Genomic DNA, 13,992 nt, shown 5'->3' with positions numbered 1-13,992 from the left:
TCCGAAGAAACTTAGAAATTTCCACTTTAGCAATCTTAATCATTTCTTACATAGCAGTAGTAGTTATAATCAGTTCCTTTAGCCCACTGTCTGTGAATCTTAATTTTGCCTTTATTTCTATGGGATAATTCTGTTTCACCAGACACTGAATTTTTAGTTGATAGTGTTTGGACATTTTTTTTTTCCTTTCATTAATGTATATATCACCTCACTGCCTTTGGGCCTACAAAGGTTCTGCTGAGAAATTAACTGTTTTTATGAGACAGTGGCACTAAGTAGCCCAGGGTAACCTGGGCCTCACTGATAGACCAGGCCTACATTAAACCTGCAACTCTTCTGCCTCAGCTTCCCAATGACAGGGTTACCAATGTGTACTACTGCACCCAGCTAACTGATAATCATATTTAGGATCCTTTCTCTTCAGTGAATTGCTTTGATGCCTTCAAGAGTCCTTTTTCACCTTTAGTTTTTGATAGTGTTGTGACAGTATGTATGTCTCAGTCTTAACCATCCTGAGAGCTCATTGTATTCCCTGTGTTTGCAGATCCATGCCTGTCTTCTGATTTGGAAGCATTTCAGTCAACTAGTCTCTGTCCATCCCTTAGTCACTTGTGAGGTAGTACTGACTGTGTGATAGTGTTGTTTAAGTCCCAACTTAAATTGCTTATGTCAGGCTTCCCTTCCTCCTTATTCAATTTTAAGCCTTCGGAGTTGGTGATAATCCGTGGTAGGAATGTGTGTCAGTGCTAAAACATCTGACAGTGCTGTATGGTTGAACCGAAATCAGAGTTGCGGATTCTTGGTTTAAACCTGCTGTTAAATTCTCCAGCACCAACACTGCTTGTTTACATATTGGTTTCCTGATTGCTCTCACATCAAAACCTGTTGTTCTCTGAACACACTTGAGACCCTCCATTTAAAGTGTTTCTGTGGGGAGTGTTCAGTACAGTTTTCTTTCTTTGCATGTCTTCCAATCGTTTTGTTGAAAGCTTGGCACTTGAGGCCTGGAGATAGGGCTCGGTGGTTCAGAACTCTGGCTGCTCTCACAGAGCATGCAAACCCCCAGCACCCACACTGGGCAGCTCACAGCTCACCTATAAATAGCTCCATGGGATCCAAAACACTCTTCTGGATTCTGGCCACTTGTACATCCATACATACCTAGACATATTTTTACAAAAAACAAAAACAAAAAATAAGTCCTTAAAAATAGTTTTTCCTTGAAAAACAAACACAACTCTTAAACTTGCTTTGCGCACATCATAACAGCAAGGTATGTTTTGAGCCTTGGGATCAAGCTGATGTGAAGGGTTAGTGTCTTCTCGTCCTTCTTGCCTTCACATTCCTTTTCTCAGTTCCTCTGTGTGTATAGCTGCTTGCTTTGCTCACCTGTTCAACTGTGTATGTATACTTTTATATGTTCAGGTGGGGGGAGTGCAAGCACACACGGGCCTGGTGGTCTTTCCTTTTTTTTTTTTTAAACACTTTTTAAAAATATTTCTTTCTTTTATGTATATGAGTTCACTGTAACTGTCTTCAGACACACACCAGAAAAGTGCATCAGATCCCATTATAGATGGTTGTGAGCCAACATGTGGTTGCTGGGAATTGAACTCAGGACCTCTGGAAGAGCAGTCGGTGCTCTTAACCGCTGAGCCATCTCTCTAGCCCCTGGTGTTCTTTCCAATCGTGCTTGAGGGACAGACACTTCATCCGGCTCCAAAGAAATCTGCACTTGTAACCTAGAATTCTTGACGGACTTAACTTAATCTCCCAAGTATTAGAATTACAAGTGTTTCTTTCTTTCATGCCAAGCTGGAATTTACATATTTTGTTGTATTCCTTTAGCCATGACCTCATGTCCAGGTAGTCACCTTTTCTATTAGTTCCTTTTGTAGTTTTGTTCATTGCTTCCCATGGTTTTTCCCAATTTGAGATCCCAGCAGTTTTGTTTTCCCCTGAGTGAACTCTTAAGTTAGGAGAAATAGAGTTGTCTGTCAGCAGTCCCCCAAAGGGTTAGAAGGTTGTAAATACGGTCTGTTCATGCAGTTTGAGGGCAGGTATTGACAACTGGGGTATTGTTCCCAAGTATGGTTTGCTGCTTAGAGGATGGAGCAAAAGCCACTAATGCCAGCATTTTCATTTTATTTTCTTTCTCTTTAAGTAGTGTGACTATTGTCTGTCTTCAGTTTTTTATTTATCTTGCTATGGACTGTAAGTTTATTCTTCATCCAATGTGGGCAAATTCTAGCTGTTATTTAAACGCTAAAATGTTTGGTAACAATGTATTAATCGTTGAGGCTTTGTTCCTTTCTCCCAAATGGATAATTATTGATCTAGCTTCACTCTGAGTGACTTCTTGTGTGGGCTCCAGCACCCTGTTAAAATCATCAACTGATAATTTCTTCCATTTATTGTACTCAGTATTTTGTTTTGTTTTAGTCTTAAAATGTTTTTTCCCTTTCCATTTATGAACTTGGCTATTGATTTACTGTCTTTTCTTCCATGGTTACTGGGTATACAGTTCCTTGCCTTTCCTATGTCTAATAAGTTCATATGTTGTAGATGCTGAATTGTAGATATTCTGGGCCTCCTTGTATTCTGTGAAGAGTGATGGTTTTTGCTTTAGTGGGAAACAGAAGACTTACTCTACACAGTAGACCTCTCAGTTCTGTTCTTTCAGAACGCAGCAACTACAGTTATCGGGAAGAATTTGGTCAGAGTAGATCCTCAGTTGAGTTTATCTCCTGTGGTTCTTTTCTTGAATTTTCCCCTGTTTTTTAGCTACCTGGCCAGCACTAGTCAATATTCCTTGAAGCCTCTGACCAGTGATGCTCAGCTGCTGTCCTGTAATTCATGGGTTAAAAGTTAACTAGGCAGAAGCCCACACATCTCACTCAGTACTGTTTTTGTAGTGACTTCTCTATTTGAGGAGAATTTTGAAGCTTTTTAATTTCTACTTTTTATGATTGAGTACATAATGTATATAATAATGGTGGATGAGTTTTCCATAGGTGAAAACCAGAACACTCTTATTCTTCGCTTTTAATAACACACTTGAGTTTTTATTTTCCCAGTGCCTATAGCTAATAGATCTGTGTCCCCTCTCTTCAAAGAAACCGGTTATATATCAACACTGTTAACAAGTGTTAACTTGTTTGTCTGTAAACCATATGTCAAGTTAAGAATTTGATACTTTAGTTTTTGGTCATAATTTTTAATTCCATTTGATCTAAAGATAGGATTACATATTCAAAATAGTTTCATTCAGAAATTTGAGGATGAATTTTCTTTTCAGCCTAAATTTGTTGTCAATGGGACCTGTTATTCAGATGCCTTTTGAAATGGCCATATGAGTGTGTGCATTTATGTGTATGTGTGTGCATGTGTGTATGTGTGTCTCTGTGTGAGGGTGCACATGTGCTTGTATGTGTTTACATGTTCTATAACTGACAATGTTTTATGATGTGCTGGAGTTCTTATGCATACCAAGCTATGCATAGTGGCTCATAGCTATGATCCCAGCACGTGGGATGCTGAGCCAGGAGAACTGCTGCAAATTTGAGACCAACCTGAAGCTGCATAGTGAGTTCTAGGTTATCCTGAACAATGGCTATGTTCAGAGATACGATGGCCAAAATAATTTTAGTTATGATACTAAAGACTTAAAAAGTGGTAAATTATTTTATTGAAGTTAAATCCTGTTGCTTTGCAACTTACATTAAGACCAGCAGCTGCTCTTGAGTCTTCAAAGTTGTGGAAGAGATGTCTGAAAGGAGATGGACTTGTTTAGGAAGAGAGGAGTGATTTTTGGTCTTGAAAAAACATCCACATGTTGGTATGAAGACTCATTTTAAGGCCATGCATATTTGGTTTTGGAATCCAGCTGTGGCTCTCACTAGCTATGTTACTTTAGTCAATTTGTAATTACATGGAATAAATTATTAAATAATGTTATTTCTTTATTTGTATAATAAAGGTGATTCCATCTTTCCTAACTTCCCTTCTCTTTCCTGAGATAAGGAACAACTGTACACATGAAAACACCTTGAAGTAAAGGACTGTAAGGTGTTGAACCTGTTCCTCTATAGCTGAGTAGATGATCCTCTCAAAATGATTTAAGGGTTATGAATTGCTTAAATGAAAAGGAGTATTTTGTAGAGAGACTCTCTTATATGCATCACCTGTCAATCAGAAACTGATGGCCAATGAGCTGAGGCAGGGTATAGGTGAGACACTGGCAGAAAGAAAGAGAATCCTGGGAAATAGTAAGAGATAAAGGAAGAGAAGCACAGGGGATGAGATGAGGGACAAGTGGGGAGATAGCGGTAAGCCAGCCGGTGAGACGAGACTGACAGGAACTAGGAGGATCTCATGCTATACAGATGAAGGAAGAAGTGGGCCAGGACTTAGGAGAGGTAACTAACCAAGTAGTAGACTTTAGCAGTAGAAAAGAAGAAACATCAAGAAGAACAAAAAAGGTAAAGTGTACACTGATCCCCCTACATTGAAAAGGGATTTGAGACTGAGACATTAAAATGTCTCCAGTCCATATCTCAAGCTAAGCATAGCCAGTGTCTTGCTGGCTCAGGAATACTCAAGGCTTATCATGCCATCCTTTCAACTGGCATAGATAGACATTTAAATTGCAGTTTGGTTATGGAGTCCAAACTAATGTATAAAAGAGACAGATGCCTGCTCAGAGGGAAAATAATCATCTTTAGCTGAATTGTGCACTTGGCACACTCCATATATATGTTAATGCAGAAATTTGTATTACCTCTGAAAGCTTATATATTCACAGAAAAAAAAAATCAACCAAAAAGACAGCCCTTACAAGATTCACCCTCTGAGATGCTGAGATACATTTTGTTCCATCATCATGCCTGATCCTACCTCAGACTGCCTTAATAACTGTTTCATAAGAACTTGTTTCCAGAATAGCTTCAAAGAAAGCTGCTGACCTCAAATGACCTCAATTCGTCCAGCCTTACAGACTGATCCACTCAGGACGTTACTTAAGTAAGCCTGAACTTTCTCAGCATTCAGAGACTGCACAGCAACTGTCTTGGCTAGCTTTAAGACTGACCAATATCCCAATTTCTTGTCCTCCCCCCCCAAAAAATGCCCCAAATCAACAGGAAGCAATTTTATGAGAACTATGCTCAATTCCCAAGATGTGGGGTGGATGGTTTTAATAGGTCAATGGATGATGAATATTGTCATTTAAGGGGGTGGTAACAAATTGTAATGATCTTGGATCAGGGAGGAAACAAAATAGAAAAGTTAGACTCAGGGATTTCCCTTTCCTTTATCCTTTTCTCCTATCTAATGTTAGGGAGAAAATGGGAAGAATGGATGAAAAGAAAAAGGGGAATAATATAGAAATACTAGAAAGAAAGGGTAGATTATTGAACCTACTCTTAGACCAAAAAGTATTAGCAAACCAAAAATCTTACATTGGTATAGATCTTTCTATATTGATAAAAAATTAAGGTCATAGGTGGTTACAACATACATACATATGTATCAAGTCTGTTTAAGGTATTATATCTATGTAATTCTTTTTTTAAAAATTTAAAATTTTATTTGTAATTCATTTTTTACACTCCATAGTCCATTCTCCGCCTCTCCCCTCCCACCCTCCAATTGCTCCACATCTCACACCTCCTCCCTACCACCCCCAGTATCCACATGGATGTCCCCACCACCCTCCACCCCATCTGACCTCTAAACTCCCTGGGGCCTCTGTCTCTTGAGGGTTAGGTGCATTATCTCTGAATGAACATAGACCTGGACGTCCTCTACAGTATGTGTGTTGGGGGCCTCATATCAGCTGGTGTATGCTGTTTGGTGATCCAGTGTTTGAAAGATCTTGAGGGTCCAGATTACTTAAGACTACTGGTCCTTCTATAGGATCACCCTTCTCCTAAGCTTCTTTCAGCCTTCCCTAATTCAACAACAGGGGTCAGCTGCTTCTGCCCATTGGTTGGGTGCAAATATCTGCACCTGACTCTTCAAGCTGCTGCTTGGGTTTTTTGGAGGGCGGTCATGATAGATCCCTTTTTGTGAGTGCTCCAGAGCCTCAGTAATAGTGTCAGGCCTTGGAACCTCCCCTTGACTTGGATCCCACTTTGGGCCTGTCACTAGACCTTCTTTTCCTCAGGCTCCTCTTTATTTCCATCCCTGTAGTTCTTTCAGACAGAAATAATTGTGGGTCAGAGTTGTGACTGGGATGGCAACCCCATCCCTCACTTGATGCCCTGTCTTCTTGCTGGAGGTGGGCTCTGTAAGTTCCCTTTCCCTACTGTCAGGCATTTCTCAAAGGTCCCTCCCTGTAAGTCTTGGGAGTCTCTCACCTCCCAGGTCTCTTGTGGACTCTGGGGGTCCCCCCCCAACCTTCTATTTCCTGAGGTTGCCTGTTTGCATTCTTTTTGCAGGCCCTCAGGGCACGTGTTCCACTATGTTCATAGTGGCCTTATTTGTGATAGCCAAAATCTGGAAACAACCTAGATGTCCCATGACAGGAGAATGGATACAGAAAATGTGATTCATTTTCACAACAGAATTCTACTCAGCTATTAAGAACAAGGACATCCTTACTTTTGCAGGCAAATGGATGGAACGAGAAAATATCATTCTGAGTGAGGTAACTCAGACATGCATGGTATGTACTCACTAATAAGTGGATATTAGCAAAAAAACAAAAACAAAAACAACAAAAAACCATACAGAATACACAGGATACAGTCCACAGAATTCAAAAGGCTCAGCAAGCTGAAGTGCCCAAGTAAGGATGCCCCAGTCCCACTTGGGAGAGGGAAGAAAGCAATCACAAGTGGGGAGAGAAGGAGAGAGGGACTTGGGAGGGAAAGTGTATGGGGGGTGGGGAGAACCTGATCTGGTATTGGGTGAGGGAAAAGGATCTATGTAATTCTTAAAAATGTAATGTTGAATTCTAGTCCATTTAAAATATGCTATTACAAACAATTTAGGAGAAATGCAAGTAAGTAGTCAGATAAACTTATGGTTATATTAGATACTAATTTATTACAGTTTTTTTTCAAAATCGAATAAATTTTGTGGTAAATTAGTCACTTGGCAAGAAAATGTTCTTGCCTCAATTGCAGACAGAATCCTATTCAAAATGGACAAACAAGATGCAGGAAAGTCAATTGCTGGACTTTGCAATGACAAGGTAGGCAAGTCCGTCATAATTCCTGCTTCAGAAAAATGTCTGTCATATACTGGGCTAGAAGGCTGAAGATAGTTGGTTCAACAGTATAGACACAATTTATAGATGACTGTCCAGGCAGCCAACAACTTCTATCATTTCAATAGTTTTGGAATCTGCTTGGTCTGTACTCAAGTAATATTTATTCCTTCTCAGATCTATGATGGGGTTTGAAGACTAGATAGTCTCACAACTAAGCTTAAGTTGTTTAGGATTTAAAAAGGTGTTATAAAATCTATACAAGTTATGTTAGAAAAGGATTTAAGTACAGAACTCTAACTGACCAAGATAAGATAGATAATAGAATACTTTACCCAAAGTTATCAAATACAAATGGACTAGACTTGTAAAAGTAGTTTTTATCTGATGGTTTTTATAATTGTTAATACTGTATATAATTTATGGATGTCAGAGAAAGAGCCTTTCATTGAACTAAAAAGGGGGAACGTAGAGAGAATCTCTTATAAGAAGTTGGTGGCCAATGAGCTAAGGCAGGAAGTAGGTCGGACACTGACAGGAAGAGAGAGATTTTGGGAAATGGTAAGAGATAAAAGAGTAGAGTACAATGGGGGATGAGACAGGTAAACCAGCAGGTAGATGAACTCAGGGAGATGCTGAGGAGAAAGAAAGCAGGCCCGGACTGAAGGAGAGATAACTAACCAAGTTATTCCAAGTAGACATGGAATAGATTAAATCGTTAAATAAGTCAAGAGCTAGTCAGGGAATGAGCCAAAGTTTATGACCTAGGCATTTAACAATAAATAGTCTCAGTCATTCCAGGAGCTGGGGCTGGGAAAGGAAAATTTGGAATTTAAAAAATATTTTTACAGTATTTTGCTCCCATTATGTTGATAGTAGACTGTAAGTCTCAGCTCAAAAACAAAAAGGCTAAATTGTGTACTTACGAGTAGAAGGGTGTGCGAGACAATCCTACCATATTGTTTATGTCACTGAAAGATTAATTTGCACTTTGTATTCTCTATTGTATCCACTCTAGGAGACCCCTTTAGCTTTCACAAATGATTGTGCACAACATTCACTTTGTTCATGGACAGAAACAATAACTTTGCAAACTAGACTGATGAAAAACAATCTGACTGAAGCCTATGTTCTTTAATAGCAATTTATTGCAAAAAAGAACATCTGCGGAAGGATGGGAGCAAAGTAAGGCAGAGGACATAGGCAATGGGGTATCAATAAAGACAAGGTTTGAGCTTCTTATCTGGTGATCAGGCAGAGCCCGATGTGATTAGTTGTTGAAGTTGAACATAAATTGAGCCAAGTAGAGTGGTGAACCTGCCTAAGTCAGAGCAAGAAGTAGGGCACGGGCATCTAGACCTTGTTGCAGAGAGGTTCATTCCGACAGCACATAATTTGCATTCTTGTTCCATGAGAGAAGAGGTTCATAGATGGGCACATGTTCTCACACCCTTGAACCATGAACTGGAGTTTTCCACCTGAAAGAGACAGATTGGCAGTAACAGTAAGCTGCTTCCAACCTTACCCTTTATCCATGGCCCATGGTTCCCCATGTTGCCATGCAAGAATGACCAGGACTACTACTCTCTATTTTTCTATAGCCTTTTTTTTTTCTTTCTTTAACCATCCCTCTTGTTTATGTCTTCATTTTCTTCCTGTAATGGTGAAATTTCACCAAGCTCATCATTTTCACTTGACCATGCTACTCTGCCATTACCCTTCCCTGCAAGTCTCTAGCGAGCGGACTATCCTTAACTTCCATCTCATTTACAGCTGAGCCTCAGGTACTTGGAGCTGATACTTTTTCCTTCTCAAATATGCACTAGAAAAATTCTAGTAACCAACTTTCTTAGCCATTTTCCATGTTTTTTTCCCTTTCTGTATGAACTTGATACTATTTACTTTTTCTTATTTCCCCTGATTTTTCTGTCTTCTGTTTCTGAGTTCAGTTACCTCTACTGACCTAAGTCAAATTCCCTTTCCACTTAAGTGATCACCTTCATGCACATATGCTAACAACTAATTTTTTTTCTGTCCTAAATGGAACTCTACCAACCTCCCTTTATTCCTTGCTTTCCTAACTTTTTCTGCCATTGAGAATTTTGGGTGACTGCTTTGGCCAGTCAACATTTATTTTCTTCATTGCAAACCCAAAAGAGTTTCACTCTGATGCCTGTCTACATTCTATATTTTTCATTTTGACTTTGTGTTTGTTTTTTGGGATATCTTTGTATGACTAAATCAATAGTTGTCTTTATTTTTGGAGTTTCACCGGTGCAAGCTTAGCATTAGGATTTTAATGTTTTTAGTATTTTTTTTTTATGTGTGTACGTGTGAAGGTCAGAAGACAACGTGTAAGAGTTGGTCCTCTCCTGCTGTGTGGTTTGCTGCACACTAACTCAGGTCAATAGGATTGGTAGTATGTGCCTTTATACATTGAGCCATCTTAGCCATTCCTGAGCATCAGTAAGTAGTTGTCTAGCTCAAGCTCTGTACTCTTGGAGTTTACATGTTCTATCTATATACCCTTTCCTCTCCAGACTTACCTGCTTTCCTTTACCTGTGAACTTCCAGCACTCATGTGCTTTGCCTCCTTTTTCTTCTCTTTAGACACCGTCTTGCTACATTGCCCAGGTTAAGTCTCCTACTTCAGCCTCCCAAGTACTGAGAAGAAACATATCACCTCACCAGTTTTCTCTGTAGTATTTCTTATGTTAGACTACAGTCTTTCTGTACACTGTGTTTTTGATGCCCCTTTCTGTAAGGCTCGTTGTATGTATTGTTTATGTTTATTCAGTAGTGGTTAAATGTACAATTACAGAACTATAGGGAAAATATTTCTGTCTAGGGGTTGGACAAAGCAGAGCTGGGCAGTATGGATCGTGGAATGGAAGTAGCCAAGAGCCCTTGTTTCGGAGATGGAATACTAAGCATAGGGTTGCGAGATCTGAGAATATGCACTCAGATTTGTTTCCCTGTGCACAGAGGTTTGTAGACAATTGCTGATTAGTTTATTCAGTGTCTACTAAATGCCTACCATTTGTTATACACTGTGCTGTGTCCTAGGAAGATTGAATCATGAACACACTAGACAGTTCTGAATCAGTGTATGAGTAGCTTAAGGAACAACTTAAGAGCTCAGACCTTGAAGAAATGCAGTTTTCTAAACCCCCAAGTTCATTGATTCCTACTGTCCCCATTCCCCATTTTTGTTTAAGAGGTGATTGATGTGCTCTCTGGTGAATTTATCCCAGACGTTCCTACTACCTTCAAAGATCTTCTTTAACATGCACTGCTGGGAGTTTTGAGTGGTGCATACTCCTTCTCCACGGAGACATTTTGCATCATCATTCATATAAGCACATGTGTGGCAATTTATTGTTATGGCTGAAATGTGAAGAAAGAGTGATGACATTTCCATACAAACTACTTAGTCAAGTTACACATATGGGGGATGGGCGTTGTAAAAAGTGAGACCACTTACATCACATTTCTTAGTTCTTTTTGGCAGTACTAGGGATTGAACGTCTAGGACCTTAGGTATGGTAGGCAAGCGTTCTGAGCTACAAACCTAGTCCTTCCTCCCACCCCCCAACTCCCTTTTACCTTTTTGTTATTGAAGACATGGTCTTGCTTATTGTCCAGTGATGGGAGTATAAGTCTGGACTACCATGTTCTCTTTTCTGAGTCAGGGAATACCTTCTCTCTCATTTGTAACCTTTATTGCTGATGAATACTAAATTTATCTGAGTAACTTTTACCCTAGTCTGTATTCCACTGGCTTCTTGAAATTATACGTAAATGTTCTTCTGTCATGGTTTACTCCATAGCAGAAAACTTATGTAACTGAACGCCTGTCATACTCTCTCATGACCTAAGAAACACACTCTCGGGGTCAATTTAACTAAATAAGCAATACTGGAAGGCTAGAGTGCTGCTAGCTCTGTGAAGAGTTAATCTTTCTTCCTTCCCTTCCCTCCTTCCTTTGGTCTTTCTCCTTCCCTCCATTCCCCCCCCCCCCCCCCCGTGTGTGTGTGTGTGTGTGTGTGTGTGAGTTTGAGATAAGGTTTGAATATTTAGCTCAGTCTGACCTCAAAGTCATACCAATCCTCCTGCCTCAGCTTCCCTGAAGTAACAGACATGAACCATCAGGCAGTTTCCATTTCAGACTTACCTTGAAGATGAGTGACAAAATTCTGAAATGCTTCTGCATCCTTATACGATCTCTAGTGTTAATCCCTTAGTAAGAAGCATAACTTTGGGCAGACCTAATTTTGATTTACTACTTTCTAGAAATGTGACTGACATTGGCGATAATAGTTTTACCTGACTACTCATCTAAAAAATGTTGGATAATTAACAAAATTGGGTGAAATGAAATATTTGTATCTGATAGTAATTTGAGACATCCAACTTAATTTTCATTATTTCCTTACTGTGAATGGGAGCATGTAGAGAGGTCAGAGGACAATTTGAGGGAATCGGCTCTATGATGTGGACCCTGGGTATTGAATTCAGGTTCTCAAGCTTGGCTCAGTTGCCAGCCACTTAGCCATCTTGCCGATCCTAATTTCCCATGGACAGTGGAGTTGGAGAGCAGAGTAGTAGCATTCCTTTCTTAAAAGAGGGCTCTCTAAGTTATGCTACATTTAGGGCTGAATGAACCTGAAAAATGCTTTCTTTTGATACTGTGAAGAAACTTTTTCTTTCTTTTTTTTTTTAAAGATTTATTTATTATATATAAGTACACTGTAACTATCTTCAGACACACCAGAAGAAGGCATCAGATCTCATTACAGATGGCTGTGAGATACCATGTAGTTGCTGGGATTTGAACTCATGACCTCTGTAAGAGCCGTCAGCACTCTTAACTGGTGAGCCATATCTCTATCCTTCTTCCTTCCCTCCCTCCCTTCCTTTCTTTTTTTAACGATAACACTTCTCTATCCCTGGATGTCCTGAAACTGGCTCTGTATACCAGGCTGGGCTTGAACTCGTAGATCTGCATGTCTCTGCTTCCCAAGTGCTGGGATTAAAGATGTGTGCCACCACCACCTGGCTGAAACAGAGTCTTTGACAGAGCTATTTGTGACATTAATGATTCTTTTATGTGCTTCCATAAACTTGAGTTTGTTCCCCCCTTCCCTGCTTTTCTCTCCTTCTCCTTCCTTTCTCCTATTGAGACAGGGTGTCGTCTAGGCTCGTGTTGAACTATGTAGCCCAGGTTGACCTCAACCACTAGTCAAAGACTAATACCCTTCCATTGTGGCTTACCTGCAGATGTGCTTGGAAGTGGTGTACTCATAGCATCATTTTCTTTGTCATTTGTCTCGCTAGACACCTGTTCACCTGCTTCGTCACCCGAAACTTCACCTGAAGATGCTTCGGAGGGCTGGTCACTTGAGGACTGTTCAGTTGCAGGTTGTTCACCTGAAGTGTGCTCGGTGGAAGTGTGCTCGCCCGAGGAGTGCTCCTCTGAAGTGTGTTCTGACAAGTGCTCTCCTGACATGTGGTCACCTGACATGTGTTCTGAAGACTGTTCTCCTGAAGAGTGCTCACCTGCAGAATGTTCAGCTACAGCATGCTCACTTGATTCCTGTTCACTTGAACTATGACCACTCAGAGTCTTCTCATCTAAAGGAGTTTCATATAAAGCCTCGGCATCTGAAGGGTTTGCGAGTGAGAGATACTCGCTTGAAAGTTGCTGAACCGAAGCTTGTTGGTCTACAGAGTCAAGAAGCTCCTCAGGCTGACCTGGTGGTGCTCCTAGGAGGAGAAGAAATACAAGAATGGTGAAGACAGAATGGGATCAAGACTGATTTCCTGTGGAGGCCAACAAGTGGGACTGCTGCGACTCCTGCCTGGCAGGTCTAGATGAGACACTTAAAGATAGTTTAGATGTTGGGAGAAGTCATCTAACTACTCCAAAAAACCAGGTTTAAGACAGAAGTGTTTAAATAAGTTGGAGATTGTTGCTAAGACTTAAAGACACAAGAATCACACGTGGAATCCTCTCACCTAAGCATGGAAAGCACATGAAAAGCAATGAATGTCCCTACCTGACAAAGGCAGAATCAGAAATCAAAGGACCCTCATTCATGTCATCAGAAGTCAGCCCTTTCTCCAACTCCTCTATGGGTAAAAGGCAAGAAGAATAGAGATAGGGAAAGAGAAGGCAAATAGTCCTCTTCCCCTGCAACAAGGTCTGGCTGTGAAATCCTGGGTCCCTTAAAATTACATTCTCCCACTTCTACCTCTTGACTGTAGGAGTTACAGGTGCCACAGTGCCTAGCACAGATAGCTTTTAATACTGATTAATTCCAGCCTAAATTGAGGTTAGGTTCTTTTTGGCACTGGTGATGGGACTCATTTTTTTTTCTCAACAGTAGGAAACTTTAATCTCTGGGTAAGGGTAAATGTTAAACTAGGACATCCATAACCAGGGGAAATCAGTTGGTATAGGAGTTCTCACAGTTGTTCTTGCTTAGTTAACTCTTGATTCTAAGTCATGTTGGTTTGGGTAAGTTACACCTGTCTTTCATCAAGGGGGCAGAAATACATGAAAAGTCCCCCTCTGATGTTGACCTAGTGTTTGTTTAAAGGGAAGACTTACCTTGGGCAGATCCAAGCAGATAAAGACCCAGTAAGATTAACTCCTTCATTTTGATTTAGGTAAATAAAGATCTCTAATGTGGCACACTCAAGAGCTGAGAAGAAACTGAGCAAACGCTCCCAGTGTTGAATCAGAGCCTCTGGGAATTCTAGAACTTGAGAAACAA

The 13,992-nt window shown here is 40.3% G+C and overlaps 1 protein-coding gene across 2 annotated transcripts; it reads right to left on the bottom strand.

Moving 5' to 3' along the window:
- Window positions 1-8,341: 8,341 nt before the first annotated feature.
- Window positions 8,342-13,967, bottom strand: Acrv1 (acrosomal vesicle protein 1). Of its 2 annotated transcripts, none has more exons than XM_030244023.1 (4): window positions 13,273-13,340; window positions 12,488-12,979; window positions 10,481-10,600; window positions 8,342-8,691 (listed from the first exon to the last, which is right to left on the bottom strand). In XM_030244023.1, exons 2-4 carry the CDS (start codon window positions 12,735-12,737, stop codon window positions 8,567-8,569), a joined length of 495 nt encoding a protein of 164 aa, XP_030099883.1. In that variant the 5' UTR covers window positions 12,738-12,979; window positions 13,273-13,340; the 3' UTR covers window positions 8,342-8,566. The 2 variants fall into 2 exon arrangements, with proteins under 2 accessions (XP_030099883.1, NP_031417.2); NM_007391.3 differs by lacking the exon at window positions 13,273-13,340 and adding an exon at window positions 13,827-13,967 and having other exon boundaries at window positions 8,344-8,691.
- Between the last annotated feature and the right edge of the window lie 25 nt (window positions 13,968-13,992).

This window comes from Mus musculus, chromosome 9 (genome assembly GCF_000001635.26).
Source record: "Mus musculus strain C57BL/6J chromosome 9, GRCm38.p6 C57BL/6J".
NCBI classification, from domain to species: Eukaryota; Metazoa; Chordata; class Mammalia; order Rodentia; family Muridae; genus Mus; species Mus musculus.
Note: the sequence above shows the minus strand (reverse complement) of the source record. Positions and strands in the feature narration are given on the sequence as shown.

Bases quoted from the DNA above. Each gene is read 5' to 3' on its own strand.
- Acrv1 (NM_007391.3), bottom strand. From the start codon at position 13,875: ATGAAGGAGTTAATCTTACTGGGTCTTTATCTGCTTGGATCTGCCCAA. The intron at 12,980-13,826 runs GTAAGTCTTCCC...TTCTCCTCCTAG, and splicing joins TCTGCTTGGATCTGCCCAAG to GAGCACCACCAGGTCAGCCT. The intron at 10,601-12,487 runs GTAAGCCACAAT...TTCACATTTCAG, and splicing joins ACTTCCAAGCACATCTGCAG to CCATAACAATAAATTGCCAC.